The sequence below is a fragment of the Rhinolophus hipposideros genome (assembly GCF_964194185.1).
Source record: "Rhinolophus hipposideros genome assembly, chromosome: 2".
NCBI lineage: Eukaryota > Metazoa > Chordata > Mammalia > Chiroptera > Rhinolophidae > Rhinolophus > Rhinolophus hipposideros.
In genome coordinates this window covers 496,209-522,423 of record NC_138048.1, presented here as the reverse complement: position 1 = coordinate 522,423, position 26,215 = coordinate 496,209, and the positions used below count along the sequence as shown (strand labels likewise).

At 52.7% G+C, this 26,215-nt stretch overlaps 1 protein-coding gene across 10 annotated transcripts in view; it reads left to right on the top strand.

The window, feature by feature from the left end:
* IQSEC1 (IQ motif and Sec7 domain ArfGEF 1) overlaps positions 1–26,215 on the top strand; it is a 497,252-nt gene that overhangs the window by 403,976 nt on the left and 67,061 nt on the right. The window contains exon 1 of one of the 10 annotated variants that reach the window (XM_081066458.1): positions 12,834–13,132. The exons of 8 other annotated variants lie outside the window; for them this stretch is intronic. In XM_081066458.1, coding sequence (XP_080922584.1) covers positions 13,062–13,132 — 71 coding nt within the window. In that variant the 5' untranslated portion in view covers positions 12,834–13,061. Of the gene's footprint in view, positions 1–12,833; positions 13,133–26,215 lie in introns of those variants that run through there. One more of the 10 variants, XM_081066463.1, reaches the window with a different exon arrangement.

The window sequence follows — 26,215 nt, the reverse complement described above, 5'->3', positions numbered from 1 at the left end:
TGGGCCATCCGTGTGCCATCGTGTGTCTTGGGCAAATGGCTTGGTCCTTCTGAGCCCGTCCCTACTGGGAAATGTGGATGGCGCCTTGTCTGTGGTTGGGAGGGTCGCAGACACCGTGTGTGAGCCCCGTGGAGCACCTGGCACAGAATCGGGCTCCAGAAATGGCATCCACGGCACTGCTACTATAAGTAAGCCTGCCTGCCATGAAAGTACCGGTGCTCACTGAGGGCGACCAGGGAGCAGAAGCTAGAGCCTTGATTGCAAGCAGCACACAGCAGCCTGACTGACTAAAGCAAGAGGCAATTACTGGAAGGCAGTGTTGTCCCGAGACTGTGCAGGAAAAATGGGAAGCAATCCTAGAACAGGGCCCCTTCTGAGGGCAGGAGGCAGGACCCGCCAGGAAGGGCGCCCACTTGTTCCTGTGTGGGTGCCTGAAGACAGGGCCGAGCCCCACGAGAGGCCCATCAAGTGCAACTGCCATAAGGACGAGGCCCGCTGCAGGAAGGGACAGGAGGGACCCTGGAAGAAGAAATGACCTGGAGGGAAACAACCGAGGTCCACGTCTAGTACCCCCACTCCAGCTTTCCAGCTCCATACAGTGCTGTGTTTATTAGCTGTGGATTACCCTTAATAATTACTGCAGACACAGCTGAGATGTTGAACAAGTTGTTGTACGCCTGTAATTCCAAATTGCATTTCTAACACTAAGGGGCTTTCCACACCTTGATGTCTTTGCTACTGACACGTAAATGGCAGTCATATGTGGAAATTGTGAGCGAGACGAAAGTTGTGTGTGGGTCGTTGCATAAGTAATGCTAATTGTGGGTCCGCTCCGGGGACCGGAGGGCAGGGCCCAGTGTGGGTCTTGCGGTTTACACTTAGTTTGTGGGGTGGGGTTCTCTCACTAGCCAAGCCCACTTGGCGCAGGGGCTCCCAAACTTTCCATGCACAGGCCTGCAGGTGGGAATCCCAGCTCTGCCATGAGCAGCTGAGTGGCCTTGAGCTGTGCCGTTTAAGCTCTGTGTCTCAGTTTCCGTATGGCCTAAATAATGGGACTTGATAACTGATTCCACGAGGCAGCTCCCGGCACTTGCCTGGTGTGCAGGGGGTGCTCTCTGGGGCCTGCCCTTCTCTCTTCACGGTGCAGGACGTGCCAGGTCTTGTTCCGAACCACAGGGGACCTGACCTTGACCACTCCCCAGCCCGCCCCAGCCACAGGTGGCGGTGAAAACACAACATGCTTGAGGGTGTTTTTTCTGGCTGTACAAAGTGTGTTCTGGGACCCCTGCTACCCACCAAGCAGGGTTTCTGGATGTATGAGACCCAGGCCCTCGTGGGTGTGAACTGACTTCAGGCATTCAGTAATGGGGACGAGCCCGCGGGCTCGCTCAGCCCTCTGATTACCTCCAGACCAAAGTGGCAGTGGGGCTCACGTGTCTGTAACAGCTCTTTATCACTCTAGGAAAGGCTTAATTGTATTTCTTTATTTTATGGGAAGTAATACAATCACATGGTTCAACAGCTAAAGATATAAAACGGTATACAGTGAACAGTGAGCTACCCTCCCAGCCCTGTCCCAATTCTCCCAGAAGTAGCCACTGTCCAGGATATTGTATGCATATGTCAATGTGTGTGTGTGTGTGCGCGCGTACTCTCCCCCTATCTTCTTTTACCCAAATGCAGCATTCATCACCTTACTTTTTTCACTTAGTAATGCATCCTGTATCTTGCTCCCTATCAGGATATGAAAAGCAACCTTCTGTTTTATGGCTGCCTTCTGTAAATGGATTCTCTCTACTACTTGCTAATCTCTGTTTTAAACAAAGGCCCTCAAGCACAGGCCTTTTGCTGATAATCCAAGCAGTATTTTATAACAGTCTTTCAGTACTGGTGATTTATTTTTATGGGAAAACTCAATTTATGCTTGGTGAGACTGGCTTCTTATTGATGTAACAGATATAAAGTCTCCCTGATGGAAAGAGTAGCATTAATTGGTGTACAGTGCTTTTGGTCCTTGGGAAAACTAACCTGGGGATAAATCCAGGCCACTTCTGCTGACTGCAACCCCCTAAACACACACCCATAGGACGAAGCCCCTACTTAACCCTCTGGCTTCCTTTTTCATAGCTTACCTGTCCCCACACTTCACGATTCACATATTTGCAGAACTATGATTTTATTTTCCCAAGCTCCCCAAGCCTTCGCCCATGCCATTCCCTGGACATGCAGTGCCCTTCTCCTGCTCAGTCACTCAGTGAATTCCAATTCATGCCACAAATCCCAAGGTAGGTGTCACCTCCTCCAGAAAGACTTCCCTGATGGCCACCCCCAGCAGCTCACAGTCGTTCCTGTCTCTATGCTCCCATGATGGCACTGACCACCCATATTAGTGCCCTGGCATGTGCAGGGTTCTCAAACTTCAGCAGGCATCAGAATCAGCTGGATGGTGAGAATTTGCATTTCAAATGGTCCCCGACTGGGACTGTGGCCGCTGCTATTCCTGGGACCACACTTTGAGAACCACTGGTGGAGTGGAAAGAACTTAGGCTGAGTGTCAGTGTACCTGGGTTCTAGTCTCAGCCCCATCATTAATGGGTTGTGTGTCTTTGAGCAAATTACATACCCTCTCTGGGCTTCAGGGCCTCTGTGATAAACTGGGATGCAAACGCAGCTGGCGGAGCTGCTGTCGGGAGGCAGCTCTCAATTGATGAAGGGCTGGCATCCAAATGAGAGCCGCCTTCAGGCCCCTGATCCACTGGGCTGGCCGAGGGAGGACCCACCTCTGCTTTCTCTCTGCATCCTCTGAGATACCTAGTCAGGACCTGACCCACAGGAGGTGGTCAGGTGGAACACATTCAGGAACGCACATGTTCTCAGTTATAGATTTATTCAAATAAATGAGTCAGATGTCACATGTACCCCACCTCTGTTAGTTCTGAAACAGTGGAGTCAGGTCAAGCTGGTTGAAGCCTTCCTCTTACTGGGGCAAAAGAAGGTGTTGTTTAAATCAATCACATAAAGAAGATGGCACAGGACAATGTTTAACCCACTTAAGAGAAGCTGTTGTTTTAGGAGCACTCAGCAGGATCCATTTGTGAAATGGGTGTTCCCAGCACTTGTTGTAAATGAACAGACTATTCATAGAGGCCCACTGGGGCCTTGGCTGGCAGCCCCTGGGTGCCACTCTGCAGTGTGAAGGCACTTCTTAAAGGTAAGCGAGCTACTTCCCTAACAGCCCCTTAAAACATGGACCCAGCCCTGCCATGTGACTGAATCAGTGACACCAGATGGAAGCCCTTGCAGCTTTCCGTATGTATTTTTTTCTAGGTTCCCTCAATTTCCCCACTCCTTTTAATGCAGATGGCTCCCAGTTTAAGCAAAGTTACTAGAAAAGAAACCCAAATATGTCAAGGATGGTCATTTGTGTTGCCAAAGGGATTCCTCTTTTTTTTTTTTAAATAAAATCTTTAGCTGACTGGTTCCTTTAAGTACTGGGCATGCTGGAGATAAGAATTGATGTTTTTGTGAAACAGCTTCTCCTGGCCCTTCCATAATCTATGGTGTATGAAGAGGGGTATTGGCTCAGAGTAAGACGAGGGTGAGGCTGGGGAGCAGGAAGGGGGCCTGCGATTCCCTTCCCGACTCACGTGTCTTGCCCGACCCCTGTAGTTGTCCCTGAGCCAGAATGAATGTGGTTCAACAAAATTCATCCATTTATCTGATGTTTTTTGAACAGCTACTGCAGACCAGGCACCATCAGTGTAGTGTGCTGGGATACAGTGGTGAGCAAAGTCTCCTTCATAGAGCTTCGTTCTGGTAGAAGAGACAGACAGTAAACAAGTTAACAAGTGATTAAGCAAGATAAAAATAGAAGCTGGTGAGATGGGCTTGAAAGGGAGTTAAATGAGACCAGGAGATTGGGTATGGCTTACCTGGGGAACCTGGGGAGAGGCCTCAGAAGAAGTGGCCGGGAGCAGTCCACCAGCCCTCCTTGGGACATGTATCGCTGTCTCAGAGCTCTTCAAGTGTGAGGCCTGTCTCCCAGACTATAGGTGGGCCTTGGAATTGTGGAACTTAATTAATCCCTGGTCCCAAGCTCCTCAAGGAGTTCATAACAAGGGGCCCTCTGAGTGTGGGCTCAGCCCTGGGATGGGTTTGTTGAAGGAGGAATGGGAGACACAGGCAGCCGGGGAAGAGAAAGAGCAAACTCCAGGACTACCCCAGATGTGACCCCAACTGGAACCTCTGAGGCAGCCTCAGCAGAGCTGGCGGAAGCATTGCATCCTTCCTGGGTGGCCACTGCCATTCCCTTTCTGCTTCGCCCTAGCTGCATTCCATTCCAAAGGGGAAGGGGCATTCCCAGGCAGAGAATCGGGATTTGTGAAGGGGTTCCAGGAGCAGACTGCGTGGGCAGTGGTGGACAGTGGTGGGCAGAGTGCATGCTGAGGACCCAGCACTTGATATGCCACTTAAGTATTTACAAACTCAGAGATATGCATTGCTATTCGTTCCCATTTTACAGAAGAGGAAACTGAGGTGCAGAGGGGCGATGCCCAAGGCCACACTGCCAATCTAGGGACAGAGCCAGGAGTCTGACTCCACAGCCAGTGGGGTCAGGGAGGGACTGATTTTGCTTTTGTCATTTCCATCGTATCAACCAGGAGGGGAGACTGTCCCCTGCAGGGGTCTTCTTGGAGCTGCACCTTGAAGACCAAAGGGAATACTGTTATAAGCACTTGGGACTCAGACAGACCTGGGTTCAAATCCTTCACTTAAGCTGTTTGCCCTTAAACAAATTCCTTAGCCTTTCTGAGCCTCAGTTTCTATTTCTGGATCATAGAATGAGGATAATAGGAATAGTACTGACTTTAGAAGGTCCTTGTGAGGCTTAAATGAGACGGCACATGTAAAGCACTTAGTACAGAGCCTGTGCTCAGTAAGCTCCTGGTGTAGGGGGAGAAGAGACAAGTCTGGCTTCATGAATGTAACACGTCCGTGGTTTGGGGGCCAAATGGACCTGTGCTCAAATCCCTGTGTTGCCTCAGGCAAATTACTGCACGTCTCTGAGCCTCAGTTTATCTGTGAAATGGAGGGTTGTTGAGGATTAAATTCAATCAGTTCGGTAAAGTGCCTGGTTCAGAGTATATGCCCGTGAGAGATGGTCATGACTGTGTGAGACAGGTAACAGCCCCCAGGCTTGAGGAGGCACAAGGAGCAGGGCGGTAAGAAAGCAGGCTCAGAAGGCTGGTATACTTGCCCGACAGGCAAGTTCTCAGCCAGGTGCAGGGATCTGGGATTTTGATACCAACGTGTGGCCCAAGCCATCCCAGCCAAGCAGTCCCAGTCTGGGCTGGAGCATCTGGTAGGAAAAGCGCTTCCTCATCCAACACACCTTGGCTACTCCGGTGTGAGGTGCGGGACTGCCGGCTCTGAAGGCCTCCAGGGTGCTTGGCCCTGACTAGGCAGTTGCGAGTGTCATTGCCAAGCCTCACTCCACTCCGCAAGGAAGGTCCTGCCCCCCTTTGTGGGTGAAGGCACTGAGGACCTGGGAAGCTGGGTAATTTACCCAAGGTCACATGGAGGGAGGAGGGGGTGGGGGGGATATCTTTCCAGACCTATTGGTCACAGGCCTCCCTCTTCCATTTGCGGCGGAGAACTGGGGTGGCTTGGGCTCCATCTCAGGCAGAGAGAGTGGGCACAGAGAGGCCTACCGGAAACAGCCTGGGGCCATTTTCCTTGAGCTGTCCCTGAGGGAGGGCTGGACCTGCTCAGTGTAAGCATTGTGGGTCTTCCCTAAGGAGCTGGTGGTGACTTCCTTGTGCCACCAACCAGGAAAAGGAGGGTTGAGTATGAGAGGCTGAAGTGGGAGCACTTTTGATTGTATCTGGGGCTGGCAGGGCACCCTGATGGGAAGTGTGATGAACTGTGATTTGGGCAGGGGTGAGGGTCAGGAAAGAGCCCTTCCCTGGTGAAGGCAATAGCTCAGCTTTTCCTTCTACATTTCTTCCTGGTGTCTGGCCATTTCCCATCCACTTTAATAGATTCAAGAACTCAAGTAGCCACACTTCAGAAGCCACAGGTCTGTTCTCCACAGGCCCTGCCCCTTGGACTCCAGGACAAGCAGTCCAACTCACCTGGCTGGGCCCAGCAGAGGGACTCAGAAAGATGGGGTATGCCCACAGAAGGGCCAGACTGGGAAGGGATGTGGTGAAAACATTATGATCTGTGGCTTCCACCACGCTCTTCCTTCACTTTTACAACAAAACAACATCCCCTGGGTGGTCGGGGTTGTAGTGGGCAGTGGGGAACTGGAAGCGTGGAGTGCTCTGGGGATCCAGGCTAGGAGGGCTTCTTGGAGGAGGCGATCATTACTGGCTGTTTTGTTCACTTGGCCAATCACTGAGCACACGTCACATGGTGGGTTTTTCAGAGCTCCCACGGAGCCACCCTGTATCTCTAGCCATGGGGGATTTTGTTTCTCCGTGCATTGGACCCTGTGTCCTGACACTGTGGTCCTGTTACTGCAGCACCTCCCAGAGGGTCTTTCCCATGCCTTCACAGGCTGTATTAATCCATTTGTCAACTGTTGGCATAATAACAACTGCATCATTCATTTATCATTCATTTTAAGACCACAGGAAAACAACATCCTCATACCTCAAACCACGATGGTTCCCTGGCTCCGTGGCTTCCTTTGTCAGAACAGTGGGGAGAGAGCTATGGAGAGGAAGGCAGAGGACGAATTGTAGGCTGTGTGCCAGCATGACTTGGGGAAGGACTCCCACGCTCTAGGCCTCAGGTTTGTCGTGTGAATGATGAGCAGGTAGCACTGGGTAGCTCCTTCTGCTCTAAAGCTACAGGGTGTGCTAACATTAAGGCCACCCTAACCTCACCGTACAGTCCAGGTCGTGGCCAACCCAAGTGCTGTTGAGTTTTCTGTGGTTGGAACTCAGTTCCCCTGGTGCTGTGACAACTGTGCCAGTTACGTGGAGCAGTGGCAGCGTCAGGGCGCCACTGAGCTGAGAGGGTAGATAATGATGGAGAGCCATCGTCCCAGCCCTTGAGGTGTCCACAGTGTCGGTGAGGGCGAGTGGGAGCACTAAGGGTTGCTTCAAAGAGAAGGTGACATTTGGGCTGGTCCTTGAAAGTTGAGTAGGAGTTTGCCAAGCAGATAAAGAGAGCAACCCAGGAAGCGGGAACAGCATAAGCAAAGGCACTGGGACGGAAACATGCCTGATGCATTCTGGGAGGAGCTGTATTGTAGAGATGGTAGCTGGGAGTGAGGCTGGAAAGAGAGTCAGGAGCTCGATGACGACCAAGGCAGTGCCCGAGCAGGTAAATGGCCCTACACTCTCGTTCCAGATAAACAACCCCAGCCTCCCAAAGTCAGTTATGCCAACGTCATTTAGTTTACGTTGTTTAGTATGATCAGAGAAGTCCATGATATGCAAGTGGTTTTTATTAAATATAATGGAAATTGAAAAAGTGACTTGGCACTTAATAAGAACAGCTTTATTTTATTTATTTTTAATTAAAGTTTATTGGGGTGACAATTGTTAGTAAAATTGCATAGATTTCAGGTGTACAATTCTGTATTACATCATCTATAAATCCCATTGTGTGTTCACCACCCAGAGTCAGTTCTCCTTCCATCACCATATATTTGATCCCCCTTACCCTCCTCTCTCTCCCCTCCCCCCTTACCCTCTGGTGACCACTAAACTATTGTCTGTGTCTGTGAGTTTTTGTTTCTCATTTGTTTGTCTTTTTCTTTTGTTGTTTTGGGTTTATATTCCACATATCAGTGAAATCATAGGGTTCTCTGCTTTTTCTAGAACAGCTTTATTTATCTGGATAATTTCTCTTCTGGAGACTAACTAGCTTCCCTTCGATGTCACTCCAGAGAGTTCTATGTTCTGCACAGCTGTCTCTGGTTTTTTATGGCGTCCAACACTTACACGGATAAATTCCACTGTGGATGGAACCTACAACTCCCCCATGCCCAGGCTGTATGCTGCACTGTGCACGTCCCTGCTGCGCCGCCCAGCAGTGAGGACTGGTAGCCTGGGCCTGGCCACAAACCCCTGGGCTCACCCCTTCGCCTCTCTGGGCCTTGGTTTGTAAAACGAGGGGTTGGGCTGGAGGGATGATCACAGAGCCCCCTCCTAGACCCAGCATTCTGGCTGGGATGTGCGCATGCCTGTTTCAGTGTTATGAAGCGTAATGCATTAGTGACGGGCACTGAGAGGGAAGCTGGAATAGGCTATAAGGCAACTCCAGTTGATTTGCATGGCTGTCAGTAAGACACAGCCTGCTGAAAAGACAAGGAAACTGGAGTGGCCAGCGAGGCAGCTTAAGTACAATCTAGAATTGGGGTCTCTGTGCACTGGTTCTGGCAGGCTTCACAGCCTCCTAGAAGATGCTACCGTTTCCCCGAAAATAAGACCTAGCTGGACCATCAGCTCTAATGCGCCTTTTGGAGCAAAAATTAATATAAGACTCAAATTATATTATATATTATAAGACCTGGTCTTATGTTATAGTAAAATAAGACTGGATCTTATATTAATTTTTGCTCCAAAAGGCGCATTAGAGCTGATGGTCTCGCTAGGTCTTATTTTCGGGGGGAAGCGGTAGAAGACCTCCAGTCCCTTGGATTACCATGTGTTTTATTGATTTCTTTATTTCACTGGCTTTTTTTCCTTAATGTAATAAACACTTGTTTAAAATTTTGAAAACTATATAAGGGCATAGAGTGAAAAGTCTTCCTCTTTCCCTCCTCTGTCCCAGCTGGATCTCCAGCTTAGAGAGCAGCAGCCCATTTGCAGGAATCTCTGGAACCCCCAGTTTCTCTTCTCAGAGGCAACCACTGGTGCCTGTTTCTTGGGTCTCCTTTAATAAATCGTCTTATGTTATCCTATATAAGAACACTAGTTCTATAGCTTATAAATACATTTCACATTTTCTGGACTTTTTAACGTCAGTGTTGTCTCTCAGATCTTTTCCTGTAAGTGTGTACGTGTGAGGCTGCTGCCACCTTTTTAACACAGGACTCCACTGATCGGTGCACCACTGTTTACTTACCAAGTCCCATTGAGGCGCATTGTGCGCTTCCTCCTCTATGTTCTGCTGTTACAAACTACTTGCATACTCAGATCTAAGTCTTCATGCCTGCGGGTAGCTAGATTTGTAGGATTCGTTCCTGACAGTGAATCACACCATCTTGTAGCCATCTTGTCTGAGGGTCACCTGGCCCGGCCCTGTTGTTTTCATTACCAGCTTTCCCGTGATGTTCAGATTCTGCTCTTTCCAGATCTTGTCCTCGGGGCCTGAGCCAGGGCACCAGGGCTCAGGCTGAAAGGGCAGGGCATTCGCTGGGGTAGCTGGAGCCAACGTGAAACTACTTCAGGGGAGCTTCATTTATTTCAGGGTTGGCAAAATTTTTCTGTGGAGAGCTAGATAAAGGCCATGCATCTCTATTGCAACTGTTCAGTTCTTTCTGTTGTTGTAGCACAAAAGTATCCATAGATGATACGTAAGTGAATGGCTGTGATTCTGTTCCAATAAAATTTTATTTAAGAAAGCAGGCAGTGGGCTGAATTTGGCTCTCAGGACTTAGTTTGCCAACCTTTGATTTAATCAACTGCTGGGCACCTCTGTGTCCCTGGCCTCACAGTAGGCATGGCAGACACTACAGACACTGGCATGGGCCCAACTCACCTAGCAGGGACAGTACAGCTCATAGCTGTGATGAGAGAGCAGGTGCAGAGTAACCCAGAGTATATGTAAAAGAGGAGTTTCTAACTTGAACTGAGGGCCGGTTGGGTTGGTTTTCTGGGAGAAATGACATTGAAAGCTGAAACCCAAAGTCCTGGCCATGAGCTAGGCATAGTGGGGTTCTGAAGGAAGTTTAGTATTGCTGGATGTGTGGCACGCATGAAGGGGGCATGATGAAGGGCAAGGGCTGGAGAGATGAACCAGCCCACAAGGTCAGCCATGTGGAGAGGCTGGCCTTCATCCTGACAGTTCTGGGAGAGGGACTGCAAAGGTTGGCCTTTGGGGGAGTGCCACATGGGGAATGTGGGAGACAGGAGGTGGTCAGGAGCCCGGGGAGGGGATGAAGTCGGGTTGTGGCTTGTGAAATGGTCCAAGGCAAGCAACTCAGGACTAAAGCACAGGACAACACAGTGGGACTAAACATTTTCATGGGTTTTGTTTGCATCCTACAACCTTGTACATGGGCTCCTACTCATCCCTCAAGGCCCAGCCCAAATGTCCCTTTATCTTTGGAGCTTCTCATGGGGCAGAGTTATAGAGAATTATAGGCTCCTTCCTCCAAACTATCGTGACATCATACTGGAGGGGGAGGACAGTTGTCACAGCATTGGCTTCCCCATTTGGGCTTCAGATGACAGGCACAGAGCAAGCACTAATAAATGCTTGCTAAATTAAATTAAATAGCAAGGTGAATTAGCCAGGGTTAAGGAAACTGAGACTCAGAAGGCTAAGGAATTTGCCCAAACGGTACATGAACAAATTTTTCCCAGTCTAGTCATTTCGGCAGAAAAATTCGGCAGAAAGGTGAATTAGCCAGGGTTAAGGAAACGGAGACTCAGAAGGCTAAGGAATTTGCCCAAACGGTACATGAACAATTTTTTCCCAGTCTAGTCATTTCGGCAGAAAAATTGGCTTTCTCTGCCTCTCCTGGCTGGAACTTTTCTCACTCACCTCATGATTTGATAAATTATTAATCTGTGAGGCAGTTAACTGAGCAGAAGCAAGAGGCACACTTTGCAGGAAGATAAGACAAGAGAGGTAGAGGCATTTGGTTTCTAGGGACTCCATCCTCTGGTGTTCCAAATGCTAACAGGGAAGTTCACTCCCTTCTTCTAAATCCCAGCTGGAACAATATCTCCAAGACCAAACTGACGAGGCCCTGGGCCTGGAGAAGTGCCTGAAATTCTTGGAGAATCAGGTTGTAAGGCTGTTGGAGCTTGTCTGGAGGGCTCCAGCAGCTGGGCTGGGGAATTCTCTTGGCTCCATTTATTGCAGCCTATTTTTAGAGGGCAATTGAAGTTGAGGTCGGAGTTTTCCACCTGTCCCCCGCCCCCAAACAGGACTATAACAGCCCTGTTCCCTTCCAGCTCCCTCCACCCACCAATAAGGGTGCAGGATGTGACCACAGTCTTTGAACTTTGTGGCTCAGTGGTCTTCTCACTCTAGGACTCCATGTGTAGGTGCTTTTGTCTGTCTCCTTGACTCTGGCCATCTTAGTGGTGAGAGGTGATATCTCACTGTTTTGATCTGTACTTCCCTGATGACTAGTGACGTTGAGCATCTTTTCATGTGTTAGTGGCCATTCATATGTCTTCTCTGGAGAAATGTCCATTCGGAGCCTTTGCCCATTTTTAAATTGGATTATTTGCCTTTTTATTATTGAGTTGTAAATGTTCTTTATATAGTACCAATACTAGACCCTTATCAGATTTGTGTCTTGAAAATACTTTCTCCCATTCAGTGTCTTTATTTTTAAAGTAGCAAAGAAAACATCAGAAGCGAAGAGGAAGAATGTGGAAATGGGCAGTGAGGGCAGCACTGAATTCTTGCTCAGCCTCTTGCCTGGATACCCAGGTGCACTAAATTGGCTCTCCGGACTTTCCCAGGGGACAAGCTGGACCAACCCAGTCCTCTTCCTTCACTGTCCCCCACCCCAGCCCAGTTTCCCCATCTGGGAATAACACTCACCAGGCCCTTTGCACCACCCCCCCTCCTGCAAATTAAAGATTCAAAAGGGCACAAGATGATGTCCCTGCCTTAGTGGCTTCCTACAGCTTCCTGACTCCAGCAGAATAGCCAACTGCCTGGCCCTCCGGGAGACGGACTTGCAGGCGGGACAGCCCAGGACAGGTGGGGTTTTGACTATATCTGTGTATGCTTGATGTCTCCCAACCACATTTGGGCATTCCACAAGTGTGGGTGCTGTGCACTGTGGCTGCCTTCATGAAGCCCAAAGACAGATAATCAACATGTAAATATGCAAATTGAGAACAGCAAGCCATGATTGCTTATAGTAGGGAGAGATGAGCAGCCTGGGAGAGGAGAGAGAAGGTGAGTTAGTTAAAACCCTCTTAGTTAACCCAGTTAAACTGAGCCTCAGTTTAGTCTTCTGAAAAATGGGGCCAGTAATAACTCCACCTACATCACAATGTTGTCTTGAGGATTAAATATCAGTAAAGAGCTCTAGGATACTAAATTAGTATTACTTTAAGCCTGCAATGGGAGTCTGAATGTTGTCTCTGAGCGAGGGAAGGGCTTAGGGGGAAAAGAAGCTGCTTCCATTAGATCCTCACCAAAAAGTCCCCCAAAGGGTGTCCCCAGCCTCAGGACAGGACCTACTCATTTTTCCGGGGCAGGACCATCAGAGCCTGAGTACTAGACCATCTGGGACAGCAAGGGCCCAGTTTTATACACTGAGGCCAAAGTCCGGATTGGCTCCACCAGCAGAGAAGGCTACAGTTTGCTGGCTTAGGGTTTTGTTATTTGTTGTGCACGTTGGGGAGGAAGATAAATGGATATTGGGGCTGTCTGTGCCGGAGGAGGGCGCAGCCCTCCCACAAAAGGGCCTAGCTTGCCGGGACACGGAAGGCTGTAAGCTGAGAACGCCGACCCTGCTCGGGTCGCCCACCTAGTCCTGCAGCTCGGCGTGGCCCCGCCCTTCGGCCCCGCCCCTGCGGCCCCGCCCCCTGCGCTCCGCCTCGCGGCCCCGCCTCCCGGCCCCGCCTCCCGGCCCCGCCCCTCCCGGGCCACATTCCTCCGGCCCGGCCTCTGGTCGCGCCCGGCGGAGGAAGGGTTCGCCTCGGCTGGCCTGGGGCTCGGACTTGGGCCGGAGCGGCAGGCACGGGCAGGCACCGGTGGTGTCTCAAGGTGGTCGCGTGGCGGGTGGTCAGGTCTCCTGGTCGGGTGCAGGCCCGCGGATCCCGCCGCCCGTGGCGGGAGTAGGCGGCGCTCCGCGGGGCCTGGGTGCCGGGCGTCCGGCCCCGTCGGCTCCCGCCGCAGCCACCATGTGGTGCCTGCATTGCAACTCCGAGCGGACCCAGTCCTTGCTGGAGCTGGAGCTGGAGCTGGACTGCGGGTAAGGGCTGCGGGCGGGGCCGGCGGGGGCGCGGGCGGGGCCGGGCTGGCGTGGGGGCCGCGGGCGGGGCCGGGCTGGCGTGGGGGCCGCGCGCCTGCGGGGCGCTGTGGGTCTGGGAGCGCGCCTGGCGCCGCGGTCTGTTTGCGCGGGTTTGTTAGGGACGGCCGGGTCGTAAGTGTACGTGTGTGCCGGGGAGAAGCTGTAGAGAATGGGTGTGTAAGAGTCAGGACCAGTGCCGGTGGGGGGGGAGGGGAGCGGGATGCAGCGTGTCTGCGTGGGTGGGTGTCGGCCAGACACACGGCCTGAGTCGGTGTGAGTGAGAAAAGATGCTGTCAGTACGGGAGTGTGTGTGCGCTCACACTTGTCAGTGACTGCTGGAAGGGAGCTTGTGTGGGGGAGAGTTTACGTGGGAAACCCCGGTGGGAGGTGGTATCTGGTGCGAGAGCAGATGGTGGGGAGTTCCCCGAGGGAGTGTGGCCAGCAGGCCTGGGGGTTGTGTCTGGTTGCAGGTGGGCCGAAGGCTGACAGGGAGTCCTCCTGGAGGCCTGTTGAGGGGAGACCTTACTCCCGTGTCTGGGGTTATGTGTCTGCTCCGTCAGGGGAGACCCCTGGCGCGTGTGCGGTGCTGAGGGGCGGTGGGGAGGTGGTCCAGGCGTGCTCCCCAGCGGGACCCCTGGGAATGCACTTGGGCGCCTGAAGCCAGGGAGGCTGGGTTCTGTGTGGCTACTGTTGTGGCTGTGAAGGGACCGCTGCGGGGGTTGGGGTGTTTGTTTATATACACCTGGTATAGTCAGGAATGGAGTCTGAGTGGTGCATGTGTCCCAGAGACCAACCCTCTCTGCTTCTGGTTGTGGGTGGCTGTCTGAGCATCCAAGGGCTGATATTTATGGAGAGAAGGAGAGTGTGTATGTGCTGGGAATATCGATTTCCTGGCTCTGCTCGCCAGCACAGCTGCCCTGAGCTGTCTGCAGGCCCCTTGGAGGAGCAGGGCTATGGGGTGGAGGGGATTTGTTGACAAGCTGGTTTGGCTTGTGTCAGGCCCCCTGGGGGGAGGCCCACCTGCAACCATTTGGTCTTTGAGTTCAAAATTCTGCAGCCTGTGTCTGGTAGTTGCACTGAGAACATGCGTGGGTTCCCCTCTGCCCCCTCCTCACTCCAAGGGCCCGGAACTCTGGGCATGAAGCATCATGGAGGGTTGTGAGGGTGGGGTTCCCAAAGACCCCATGGCTCTTTGCATCTGGGGCAAAGGCTGAGCAAGCTGCAGCTGTAGGACCAGCTGTCTGGAATCAGTGGATCAGTCAGAATGAGGGTCATGATATGCACACCCTGCATGTGCCACTGCCTTATGCAGCTGTCCCATCTGGTACTGCGTTGGCATTCTTGTCCTTGTGGTACTGGCTTCCCCATATTGCAGGAGTGAAAACTGAGGTTGAGTGTTCAGTCTCATAGGCACCAAGGCTCCATGGTTTATTGAGAGTGCCTGCTGTGTACAGTCCCTGCTCTGGGCACTGGGGACACAGTAGTTCACCCTTTGGTCTCAGAGCAGGTAGGTTACATTTGCTCCCGAGTGCCTCGGATGTGGTTCCAAAGGAAGCTTGGCCTGTGGAGGCTGAGCCAGGAGAGCTAGGAGCGCCTTACACTGGCCAGCTTGCCCCCATCCAGAGTCCTTCCAGCTGACCATCTCCCCTTCTCTAAACCCTGAAAGGACCCGGCGTACTCCAGGGACCTCCACCCCCAGTGTGTAACAGTCTAAGACGCCCTCTCCAGGCACAGCACGCTGTCCTGGGAGCAGACGCTTCTCTAACGGCATGTGCTTGCAGCACCCGATGCTTTGCCCTTTGGGCCCCCAGGCCACCCGGGTGTCTCCCTACCTGCCCTTTCTAAATGGGTACATTCAGCTAAGGAATCTAGTGAGTTGTGCAGAATATTACAAGGGGAGCCTGAAATAGAACTCAGACATTCTGATGGAGGGCCTCTGGAGGACCCTGACAGTCTTGCCAGGATTTTCAGGCTTTTGCTCAAGGAAGTCTGCTATGAACTAGTTGTGCTAATATTTACACAGCTTCAGTTCAGAAACATGGACAGGACTGACATCTCTGCATAGTCAAATACCGTGTTTCCCCGAAAACAAGACCTAACCAGAAAAGAAGCCCTAGCGTGTTTTTCAGGATGACATCCCTGAACATAAGCCCTAACACGTCTTTTAGAGCAAAACTTAATATAAGACCTGACTTTTATAAGGCTTTTGGGGAAACACGGTAGTGAAATGAATGGGCAAATAGGTGTTTCTGGAAGGGATTGAACGGGGCTGTCTGTTAAGGGAGCTCAATGTGTGTGTCTGCGTGTGCATGTGTGTATGTGCGTGTGTGTATGGGTGCTATCTGGCTGGACTCGATAGGACATGGCATCATGCTTTGCCAGGAGAGTCCAGGGCACTCCGAGAGGCAAACAGACTTTGTTTCAAATCCCAGCTCAGCCCTGCGAGTTTATGCCAGTTACCATACTCCTCTGAGCCTTGGCCTGCCCCTCGGTGAAAGGGAATGATGGATAATGTGCTTCACAGAGGTGCCTGGGAACATGGATGTCTGAAAGCCCTGGCCCCGCTGCCCAGCCCAGGCTCCAGTTCAATGCTGCCATCCTCCAGATCAGCACGCAGCTCTCCCCCCACCCCGCAGACCCGTTGGACTTTCTTCCTCCCCTGTTGTCAGTTCCCTTTGAATTATGATGACACGTGGAACATCCACCCACTAAGCACGTGGCAAGATGACAGTATAATTCTGATGGGCTTGGGCCTGGCCAGGGGCCTGAGGAGAGTTCCACACAGGTGGCCTACTCCCCTGTGGAGGTGTGTGTGTTTGTGTGGCGGGGACGATGCCCAAAGGCCATTGAGTGGGATTCATCATTTGTCCTCAAAAGCAAATTATAATGAGTTTAAAGGCCATTAGGGCTCTTGAACAATTAATTGCCATGGCCTTACAGAATCTTGCCGCTCCCACTGCATGAGCTGTTGCTGAGAAAACTGATGGTGATTATGGTGTAACGTATCGCATGGTGCCACCTGGACCTGCCACTCTGGCTGCTGTGACTGAAACCCTAGCTGGGCCCATGGCTGGGCCCCTGATGCCTGCCCAGCATGGAGCCTGACCGTGAATGAATGACCGCATCAGTGAATGAATGAGCATGTGTGGGGGCCATTGGGGGCAGATTGTGTAGATGGGCTTGGATGGGGTGTTTTGTGCTCTGGGGAGCTGTGTGTGACCCGGGGGCACCCAACGTTGCACTTCCCAACCTTTATTCAGTCACCAAACAGTCACTGAGCACCTCCTTTGTGCCAGCTCTGGGTGCAATGTGGAGACCCAGGGTGAATACTGTGAAGCCATGCATCACAAAGCACAGGCCTCGAGGTCACACAAAACCCTGACTCCGCCTCCTCCCAACTGCGTGGCTTCAGATACGTGGCCTCCCCGTCTGAGCTTCGATTTTGTCATCCATGCAGTGGGGCCTACAGACAACCTCCTGCACAGGTGTGCAGCTTTGCATGGCGACTGCCGCATATTAGATGCTCCCAGAATGGCAGCTGTTGTCACCATCAGGACTGTCACCACCTTTTTCTGTGTGCGAAATTACTGCTGAATTAAACTGGCTCCTCACAGTTTTCCATTTTGCTAGTTCCTGGGTCTGAAGACTGGTTTCTGGGGCCTACATGGCTGCTTGTGAAATCTCTCCTTGAGGGGCCGAGGCTGGTCCTAGTTGCCCTGAGTGTGTTTTTATGATTTATTCATACATGGCTGTGGCTTCCCTGCTCCGTGATGGAAAGGATCATTCTTTCCATTTTATTTCCTTGGTCTGCGACTTCCTAACTTGGTGACAATTTAATTTGAACTTAAGGCCCAGATGTAGAAGAGTGCAAGAGTTCCCTCCCGGTTGGTATAGATGGGAAACTGTGCTAGCATCGTTTTCTCCTTTTTGTTCAAAGGTCAATGTAATAATGATAGTAATAGCAATAGATGCCATTTAGTGAACTCTGTGTGAAGTAGTTAATTCTCAAAGCAGTTTATGAGTAAGGGCTTCTGCTGTTCCCACTTTTTCAGTTGGGGGAAGGTGATATGACTCGCCCAGGGTCACCAGCCAATAGGTCCAGATCAGGGCTTTGAACTTAGTCAGGCTGGTATCAGGGTCTGTGCTCTTCTAAGCTGGACTCTGCTTCTTCTGGGATTAAATAATCTTTAGCAAAATATGTCACCATCATAAATGGAGCCTTTTGCATCTTTCCCAAGTCACAGAATAGGTGTCTGTTATTCCCTGTTGTCAGGATTCCCAAAATATTTCCCAAATCTGCTATCCCTTGAACTCTGGGCTCTTCTGGTGTCTTGCCAGACCCCACAGACCCCAAAGTCTGCTTCCCCCAAACACGCCAGTGGGATTCTGAGACACCTTTGGTTTTGAGCACTTGTGGCATTTTGAGGGTACCACACTTGCCCCAGGCTAGCCTTGGCGTGGAGTGTGGTCCTGGGGACGAAAGCTGACTCCCTGGGAGACCAGTGCGAACACCTCTGACTTCTGCATGGTGGTGCAGAAACCAAGGCGACGGCCTTTGACATCACTAGGGCACCCACGTGTGTGTGGGCACTGAACCTGGTCCCACGGGAGGAGAGAAGGACCGTTAATAAACTGGAAAATTTGGGAGCGTGTCCAACAGTGGCTGGCCTCCTCGTTTGGTTCCCTGAAATCACCTGTGGCCCAGACGGGGCAGGCGTCTGTCTGCCAATGTGAGTGCTTTCTCCCCAATGCCTGTTTTCAAAGAAGGAAGCAAACAGTGTTTACTTTTTTATTTCTGGCTGGGAGGCTAGGTGGTGTAAGGATTAAATGCGTTGGTACATGTAAACCATTTAAAACTAAAACAGTGCCTTATTGTATTATAGGAAGCGCTCAATAAGTGTTAGTTATAATCATTGTAATTGTTTTTATTTATCCCGATTTTTACTGAGCTTGGAAGGGTCTCTCCCTGCAGAGAGGAGGCCTCCCAGAGAGGCCGGGACAAAGCTGGCTTTTGTTAGCTGTTGGCATTTGGCCTCCCTAGAAGGCCTGGAATCAGTCATCTCAACACGTCTTGTTTCTGGGCCTCAGTTTCCATATCTGTGAAAGTAGATGAGCCTCATTTCCTGAACCTTGTGGTCATTTGCTGAGGGAAGACGGTCAAGGGGGCAAATTCTGTAGCTAGACCACCTAGAACCCTGCCCCCGTCTGCCCCTCACACTGTCTAATGTTGGGCAGTCCCCTAGCCTTTCTGAGCCTTGTTTTCTCCATCGGTAACATTGGGGTGCCAGTAGCAACTGGGGGAGTCATGAGGATCCATGGGTTATCCACATAAAGCGCTTGAACAGCGGGGAGTAAACCTGGTAGATGGTGGCTTTTAGCTAGTGTTTCAGAGCTGGGAGATTCAGCTGTGCGGGGACTGGGGCACGTCACTAAACAACGGGCGTAGGTGCCACGGCCATGCACAAGGCCAGGTTAAGAGAAAGCGAGGCGGAGGGACGGTGCTGAGGGCAGCAGCTAAGGACAGCGCTGCTCGCAGCGGAGGGGGCAGTGGCTGCTTGGAGCGAGATAGACCACAGACGCTGAGAAGGCACCTAAGCCTTGGCTGTGTGTGTGCGTGGAGCCCGCTGTCCCCAGCTGTCCCCAGATTTAAACAGCCCACTAATAGAGGACAGTTAAGAGTGTTTTGCCTGTGGATTAGAAAAAATTCAACTTAGCGAGGTTGAAGATTTCTGAGACAGGATGGGCAACTGGCCTTTGGTACCGTGGTAGTATCTGATCTTTGGGTGGCCTTTCAGTTTTACACACACTTATCTTATTTGAACCTCCCAAGAGCCTAGTGAAGTAGCCGGTGTCATTCACACTTTACAGACGAGGAAACCGAGGTGAGAAAAGTGAAAATAACATACTCAAACTTTGCAGAATGTCGATTAGATTAAGCGTCTGATGAATGTGTAGCTCTCCCCTTCTTGACATTATTGTAGGGCTTGGGCCTTTTAGAACGGAGGATGAGGCAGAGGCAGAAGGGAGTGGGGAGACCCCCACGGGGCCCCGGCACTTGTGGGTGGGCACAATGGGGCATCACCCTTTGTCGAGAGGACAGAGCACCCTGGGACGCTCTGGCTAGTGGCCTTGAGTCTCAAGAATGTGCCAGTCCCAGGAGGACATCTGGGTGCCAGAAGTGGCCTCCATATTTGCTGTCGACATTGGGATGCCTCTGGATTGGCGGTGATGGGAGAGAAGGGGCTAGAAGAGCGCCAGCTCGTAATGGTGCTCGGTAAATGCCATCCGCTTTGCGGTTCTCCCTGCGTGGTGTAGCCACCATGGCTGTCATCCTTACTGCTGCCGTCTGCCTGCGAAGGCCTCGAACAGGACCCCAAAGTGCAGCTAGTCCTGGGGGGGGGTTGGAGAGGAAGTGGCTGGGGAAGCCTCTCTGTTCTGTGCTGTTAGTGAAGGGCTGGGGAGGGCAGGCGTGCAAACACAGATTCTCTGTTCCCGCTGGGGCCCTTGATCTTTCTCAGAGCCATGATTTAAATGTGCAGGCTTGGGGGTTTTGTTTTGTTTTGTTTTTCCACTTAGTAAAAATGGCAAAATGGCTCAGGATGATCAGCGGGCCTTGAAGTGGATAGCAAATTCTTAGCGCTGTTCTGAACTTTTCTTACGGAACATTTTTAAACATACATGGAAGTGGAGAGAATAGCATGATGATCCCCATGGGCCATTTTATTTCCTGCCCCCAGGTTATTTTGAAGCAAATACCAGACATTTTGTTGATTTTTACATCAAGGATCTTCTGTGTGGTCAGTCTTATTTCTGGCAGTGGAGGTGTCATGTTTCTGGGGGGCCTCTGGAGCAGGGCCCTCCCTCAACATCCCTGGCTCTGTTGGCAGCCTGGGCCCGTCACCCAGCCTGGAAGACCAACGGATGCCCGCCCCTTTTGGGGCAGTCTGTGTGGGAGGTCCTGTGTCTAGAAGTGAGCAGGGGAAGCCAGGCCTGTGAGTGAATCCCCACCAGACAGGCCTTTCTTGGAGGAAGAGGTGCCCAAGGCTCCCAAGGCAGAACTGGGGCTCTCTGCCATGTCCCCACAGATTCCTGCCTGCTGCCCCTGGGTGGCCCCCTGGCAGGTGGTAGAGTCGGGAGGTGGTCCCTGCCTCACCTCCACCCCAAACCTCGTGGCTCATCACCTTGCTTGGCCTCTGGACAGCCTCACACACCTGCCCCCAGCACTCTTCCCTCCGGCGTAAGGAACTGGCGGTCCTGGGCTTCGTCCCAGCACACTGCCACTCCTTCCCAGGCCACGTGGCCAGCTCTTCTCACTCCCACGCTGGTCTGTCAGCACTCGGGTTCCCAGGCCTCTCCTCGCCACAGTCTCTAACATTCGTGGCTTCTTACCTGGCTCCTTATTATCTCCCGCTCCCCTAGTCGGCCTCTCTTCCATGTTTTTGTCCATCTACTCAGGCTCTGCCCACAATGTTGGAATCATCCCTCCTTTCATCTTTACCCGGTTCATCCCATCGTCGCTCAGTGCTAGGCCGTCCCATGGTGCCACGTTTGGAGACTGGCGCATAGTAGGTGCTGAAGAAATTTTAGTTGCTATCATTCCTGTGACTATATTATTATCGACGCCCCTGTTGTCTAATGCAGTGGGTGCACGTAGAGGGCCGGTAACCAAGTTGAGTCAGTAAGCCAGCTGTGGGTCCAAGTCCTGCTCTGTACAGTGACCGCCCCGTCAGACCACCCTTGGACCTTCTCGCATGCAGGTGCCGGTGCTGCTCCAGTGGTCCGACACCTAGTTCTGAGCCAAGGCATCTCCTTAAGGCCCCTGCCCACCGTGGCCTGCTCGCTGCCTGATAGCCCCACTTTGACCCCTAATGCCCCTGCGATGTGGGGAAGTAGTAACAGTCCTATGTTGTGCTGTTGACACAGCCACCCCAAGCTTGTCCTGGGTGACAGGCGCTACTGAGGATTTGCCTGTGCGTTGTTTGACTGGGAGGTGGACAATGCCCCCACTTTTATGGCTGAGAAATCGAGGCACAGAGAGGCCAAGTCACTTGCCTAAGGTCGTACAGCTGCTGCCTGCCAGGTGCCAGCCCGTCCCCAGGGAAGGACTCTGTGTGACAACACTGCAGTTGCAGGAGGTTGAGGGGCCCGTGTTCCCTCCTCTGACCTTCATTCTTCCCCAGACCCTTTCTGCACACCTGCCGTGGGGTCCGTGTGCAGGTAAGGGCCGGTCAGTCACATGCTGCTGGGCCACAGCACCAGGTCTTGGGAGGGAAAGAGGAGCGTGGTGGGCAGACAGCAGGTGGGCTTTCCCGGAGGGAAAAGTGTGATTGAGAGTGGGTGTGAAGCGGCTTCCTCCCTCCCCGGTGGGCCAGGACCTCAGGCAGCCTTGGCACTCACGTGTGAGTCCTGCGGCCTGGGTAAATTCCATCACCTCTGCGTGCCGCACTTCCTCCACCCGCACAACGGGAGGGTGGTATAGCACCTACCTCGAAAGGTGGCTTTACACAACACCGAGAGTGGGCCTTCAGGGGAAGCATGGGCGCTGGGTCCTTAGACGTGTCTCTGCAGGTTCACCCACTGCGTCGCTCTGCGGGCAGTTTGATCGGGGAGGCTGTGCTCCTGGGGCTATGTGGGAACTCTGCACTTTGTGTTCATTTTGCAGGGAACCTGAAACTGCTTTAAAAAATAGCAGTCGGTGTTAAAAGTTGTTGTAGGGTGATGTGAGTTAGTCCCATGTGAAGTGGCTCGAGCGTAATGCCTGGCACCGCAGCTGTCCCCTCTTGTGTGAGTTTTCTTTTCACCAGTATCAGTTCATTCGCTCGTTCGTTCGTGTGTTCATTCATTCGTTCCACCACATGCTTTTTGACCCCTGCTGGCACTGAGGGCACAGACACATAGAGCATGCCCCCCCCCCGGGGTCAGCTCACAGGCGGGCAGAAGAGTCCCGTGGGCTCCCTTAGGCCGTGCCGCCCCTGTTGTGGAACACCAGGTGTCCCAGGAAGGGAACAGCCCGAGTGAACTGGCCACAGCAGCACGTAGCTGCCAGCCTGCAGACAGTAAGTGCCACATGGACGGAGCTTCACAGTGAGTTGGGGTCAGCAAGACATTCGTGAGCCTAGGAGATGGGCAGGGCTGGGTGTCAGTGCCACACTGAGGAGTTTGGACCGTGACAAAAACTTTAAGCCCACAAGGGCTTGGACAGCTTGCATTTGAGAGAGTGTTTTCTGGCAGCTGAGGCTGGGCAAGTGTGCAGAGGCCCAAGGACAGCTTGTTGGTGGTGGCAGTCTGGGACGGGGCGGGAAGCTGAGTCGGGATTGTGCTGGAGTCTGAGGGCCCCACGCTGGCCCTGGCCGAGGGGGTGGCTGGAGGCAGGGAGGCCCGAGACATGGGCGTCTTTCTTTTCTCCAGCCATGCTGTCTCGCAGAGCCAGCCTCCCCAGCGTGCGCCTCACTTCCAGCACTCCCGGGGCGTCCCTGGGGCCCAGCCCAGCCCTGTCTGCTGGAGCCTGCCACAGAGAAATGCCTTATTTAAGTCCATTTTACACGTATGGAAATAACTAGAGGCCTCTGTATTTAATTTGGCTCTGTGCGTGCACGTTGAAAAATCTTTGCGAGTGAGCCCAGGGATTGGCAGCTCTGGTCATCTTTATGTAGTCCAAAGCAACAAGAACCGTGCTGGCTTAGCTGGCGGCCAGGGTCTGGCAGAGGGCAGGCTATAGGAAACGGCTAAGAAAAATAGACAGAAAGGGCGGCGGGAGGTGATGCCGGCTGCAGAGATAGTGACGAGGGAAGCAGTTCTATGCATGTTGCTGCTGCAGACCGTGTAAGCTGTGTGTGGCGTGAAAGGAAAGGGGCTTTTGAAAGTGTAAAGCTCTACACAGACACGACAGAGATGTTTTTGGTTTCCTGAGCAGAGGCTGCTTAATTTGGTGTTGGGCTGGAGAGCACTTCTGATGTACGTCTTTCTGGTCTTTGCGAGAAGCCCGGCTAAGCCTCTTGGTCGAGCCCTTCTCTAATGAGTGGTGTGGAGCAGAAACAGCCCCACATGTTTGCACAGGGATTTATAGGTGGCAGAGCATGGTCCCACATTCCTGTTGGTGAGTGAGGCAGGAACGACACCCGTTGCAAAGATGAGACACCGGAGGTCCATAGAGCTGAGGTGACCTGCCATAGGTCACTGAGCCCGGAAGTGGGAAGCTGGACTCCATCCGGTCTTGTCTCCACCCAGAGCTGCCCACCCGTGGGCATCTCTCGAGCCACAGGGGCATCATGTCAGACCTAGACAGGCAGAGGGTCTGCGCAGGTGGGCAGAGCTTTGGTGCAGACCCCAGGACATCACTGCAAGTCTAGTTTTGGAATAAACACCAGATATCAGAGGCCTTTTAAACTCTCTCCTGACCACATGAAACTGAGGAAGGAGGATGCCTGGCACGTTGAAACTTGGTGGGTGTGCCAGCGTGTGACTGCGTCGTGAGCAGTGTGATGGCATGACTTAGGTAGAGCCTGGTAGAAAACAAGGCGCTTAGAGGACACAGCAGAGCAGGCCTTGGCGTTCCCACCGGTGAGTAGAGCGGTGGGAATTCTTGAGCCCTGTCCTGTGGGACTTGGGTTCTAAATCAGGTTCCTTAGCAATGACTGACCCCAAAGCTACAGATCCAACTTCTGCTCTTCGATGGGGTCTTGAAGTTTGCTTTTTGCCAGCATCACACGCAAATGCAGATGCCCTCGACTGGCAGGAAGATGCTGTGCTGTGTGGGAGGAGAGAAGGCTCGGCGCGGCAGGGACGGTGGTGACGGCGAGCGGCGTTGCCTGCTGGGGGTAGCTGCCAGCACGCCATCTAAGAGTTATCAGCCAGGAACACTGGCCCAGTGTGGCCAGACCCCCTGCTGCCTCCCCCTCCCAAAGAGAAGCCAGAAGCCTGGATTTCCCTATAAAATCTCTAGATGGTAAAATGTTGGTGGTTCATTTTTTTTTCTTTTTTCTTTTTCCAGTATGTTTGGGCCAGGGGGTGCCGGTCTGGAGCTCTGTGTTGAGACCTGTTGAGCTCCTTGAATGGAGGTCCTCTGTCTCCCAGAGAGTTTTGTGCCACCTAAAGTGTCCATATAAGGAGTGGCAGGGTGGGCGCTGGGCCTGGCTCTCCAGTGACGCCAGCCTCCCAGCCAGCTGTCCCCGGAGTGAGGCCCAGAGTCCCAGAAGGATGGGCCTCCATCCTGGCCCAAATGGCCCAGGCAGAATAAAGGGCTTTTTCACAGTCTCTCTTTGGAAAGGCTGCCCATCCTGAGTTTGGCTGCAGGACTGGCATTAGCACCTTGATTTTCCTCTTGGGTTAGTCCTGTCCCCTAGTTTGGTGCTCTGGTCCCCAGGATGTGGGGTGAGATCTCAGGCAGGTGGGGGCCTCTCCAGGACTGTTAGTGACGCCAGCAGGAACGGTGTCTCCCCAGGCAGAGGCCCTGGCTGGGCTGGACTGCAGGATGTTTGCATAGGCCCCCCACAACTTGCCCGCCGGCCCTGCCCCTCCCCAGAACCGCATGGCTCTCCTCTGCCAGATGGCTTTAAGCCCAAGTAAAAGCTCATGTTTGCCGGCCTGTGGGGTGAGGCTCTGCTCCTGCTTCTTGTCGGAGGCTTCAGCATGCTGGCCCAGCGAGCAGCTTCCCAGGGCTTTGAGTGTTGGGCCCAGGGGAGCTGAGCCAGGGCATCCCCAAGGAGTGGGACTGCGTTCGCCTGTTCCTTTGTGACTGGAGTCCTGGGGAACGGCCTCCGAGGTGCAGAACTTGTGTCTCTTTACTTTGGAGAAACTTGCCGCTTTCTGCAGCTGTTTAGTATTTCCAAGGCCTAGCTGTAGGGCAAAGGAGAGATCATGGACACAGGTCCTGTGGCGGCTGTGCCCTGTGTGTCACTTGTGTGACCTGGTTAATCTCCCTCCCCTCCAGGTGCGGTGTTTCCTCTTGTAAATGGGAGAGGAGTGAGCCCTGCCATCGGCCTATGGGGAGTGAGTGGGATGGCCTAGGTGAAATGCCAGGGGATGGTAGGATGAGGGTGGTGCCACCCAAAGGGCTTAGAGGAAGAAGCCCTTCGGGCTTCTAGCCAGAGAGGAGCTGAGGCATGTGGCCCAAGTCGGGAGGACCCGCTCGGCACAGAGCTCTGTGGCTTCGGAGCTTAAATATTCACTGGGCATCGTTGTTCCATCTCTGTATTTGTTGAATGAATGAAAGAATGAATGAATGAATGAATGAACGAATAAATGAGCGAATGAGCGCTGCTACTTTTCAGGTTTTTACAGGTTCTTTAGTCACTGCTAGCTTCACTCTCTCATTCAGTCATTCATTTGTTCATTCATTCATTTGACCAAGAGTAAGTGAGCACCTCCTATGCTAAACCCTGTGTTCACACAGGGGACGCCTGAGACCAGGACAGGCTACATGCGCGGCCACCTCCCTGCCCTTCCAAAGCTGACTCTCTTGTGGCGAGAGACACTTATAAACCGGAATGAATGACCAAAGGGAGATAATGAGACGTGCTGTGAAGAAATCCAAGAGCTCATGGTGTAGAGACAGTGGAGCTGTGGGGAGAGGGCACCTGTAGGCCCAGAACACCCCTTTTCCTTTCTCCTGCCAGGTATGCATGCCTTGCCTTGCAACACCCTGCACTGGTCCCCTGGGCCACAGCTGGGACACTTGGCGCTCTCTGATGAGGGCCCCCAAAGTTGTCAACACAGGGGGGGTCTGACCTCTGACCCTGCCTCATCTCTAGGACTCTGAATTGCAATCTCCAAACCTCACTCTGGTCCTCCAGGCTATTTTCATGAGAGTGAGTCAGAGTTGTGGGAAGGGCCAGCCCAGCTCTGTAGGCAGACAGACAGACAGACAGATGCTGTCTATGTTCAGGAGTGAGGCCTGGGCCATGAGGTTGCAGCCACCACCCTCCTGGGGCCCGAACGCCAGCCGTGGCAAACATATTAGCAGGATGGGGCGAGGGCCTGGCTGAGTGCGCTGGGTGTACAGGTCACAAGACTGTTTCCTTCTCTCTGGCGATGCGCTGAGGAGAA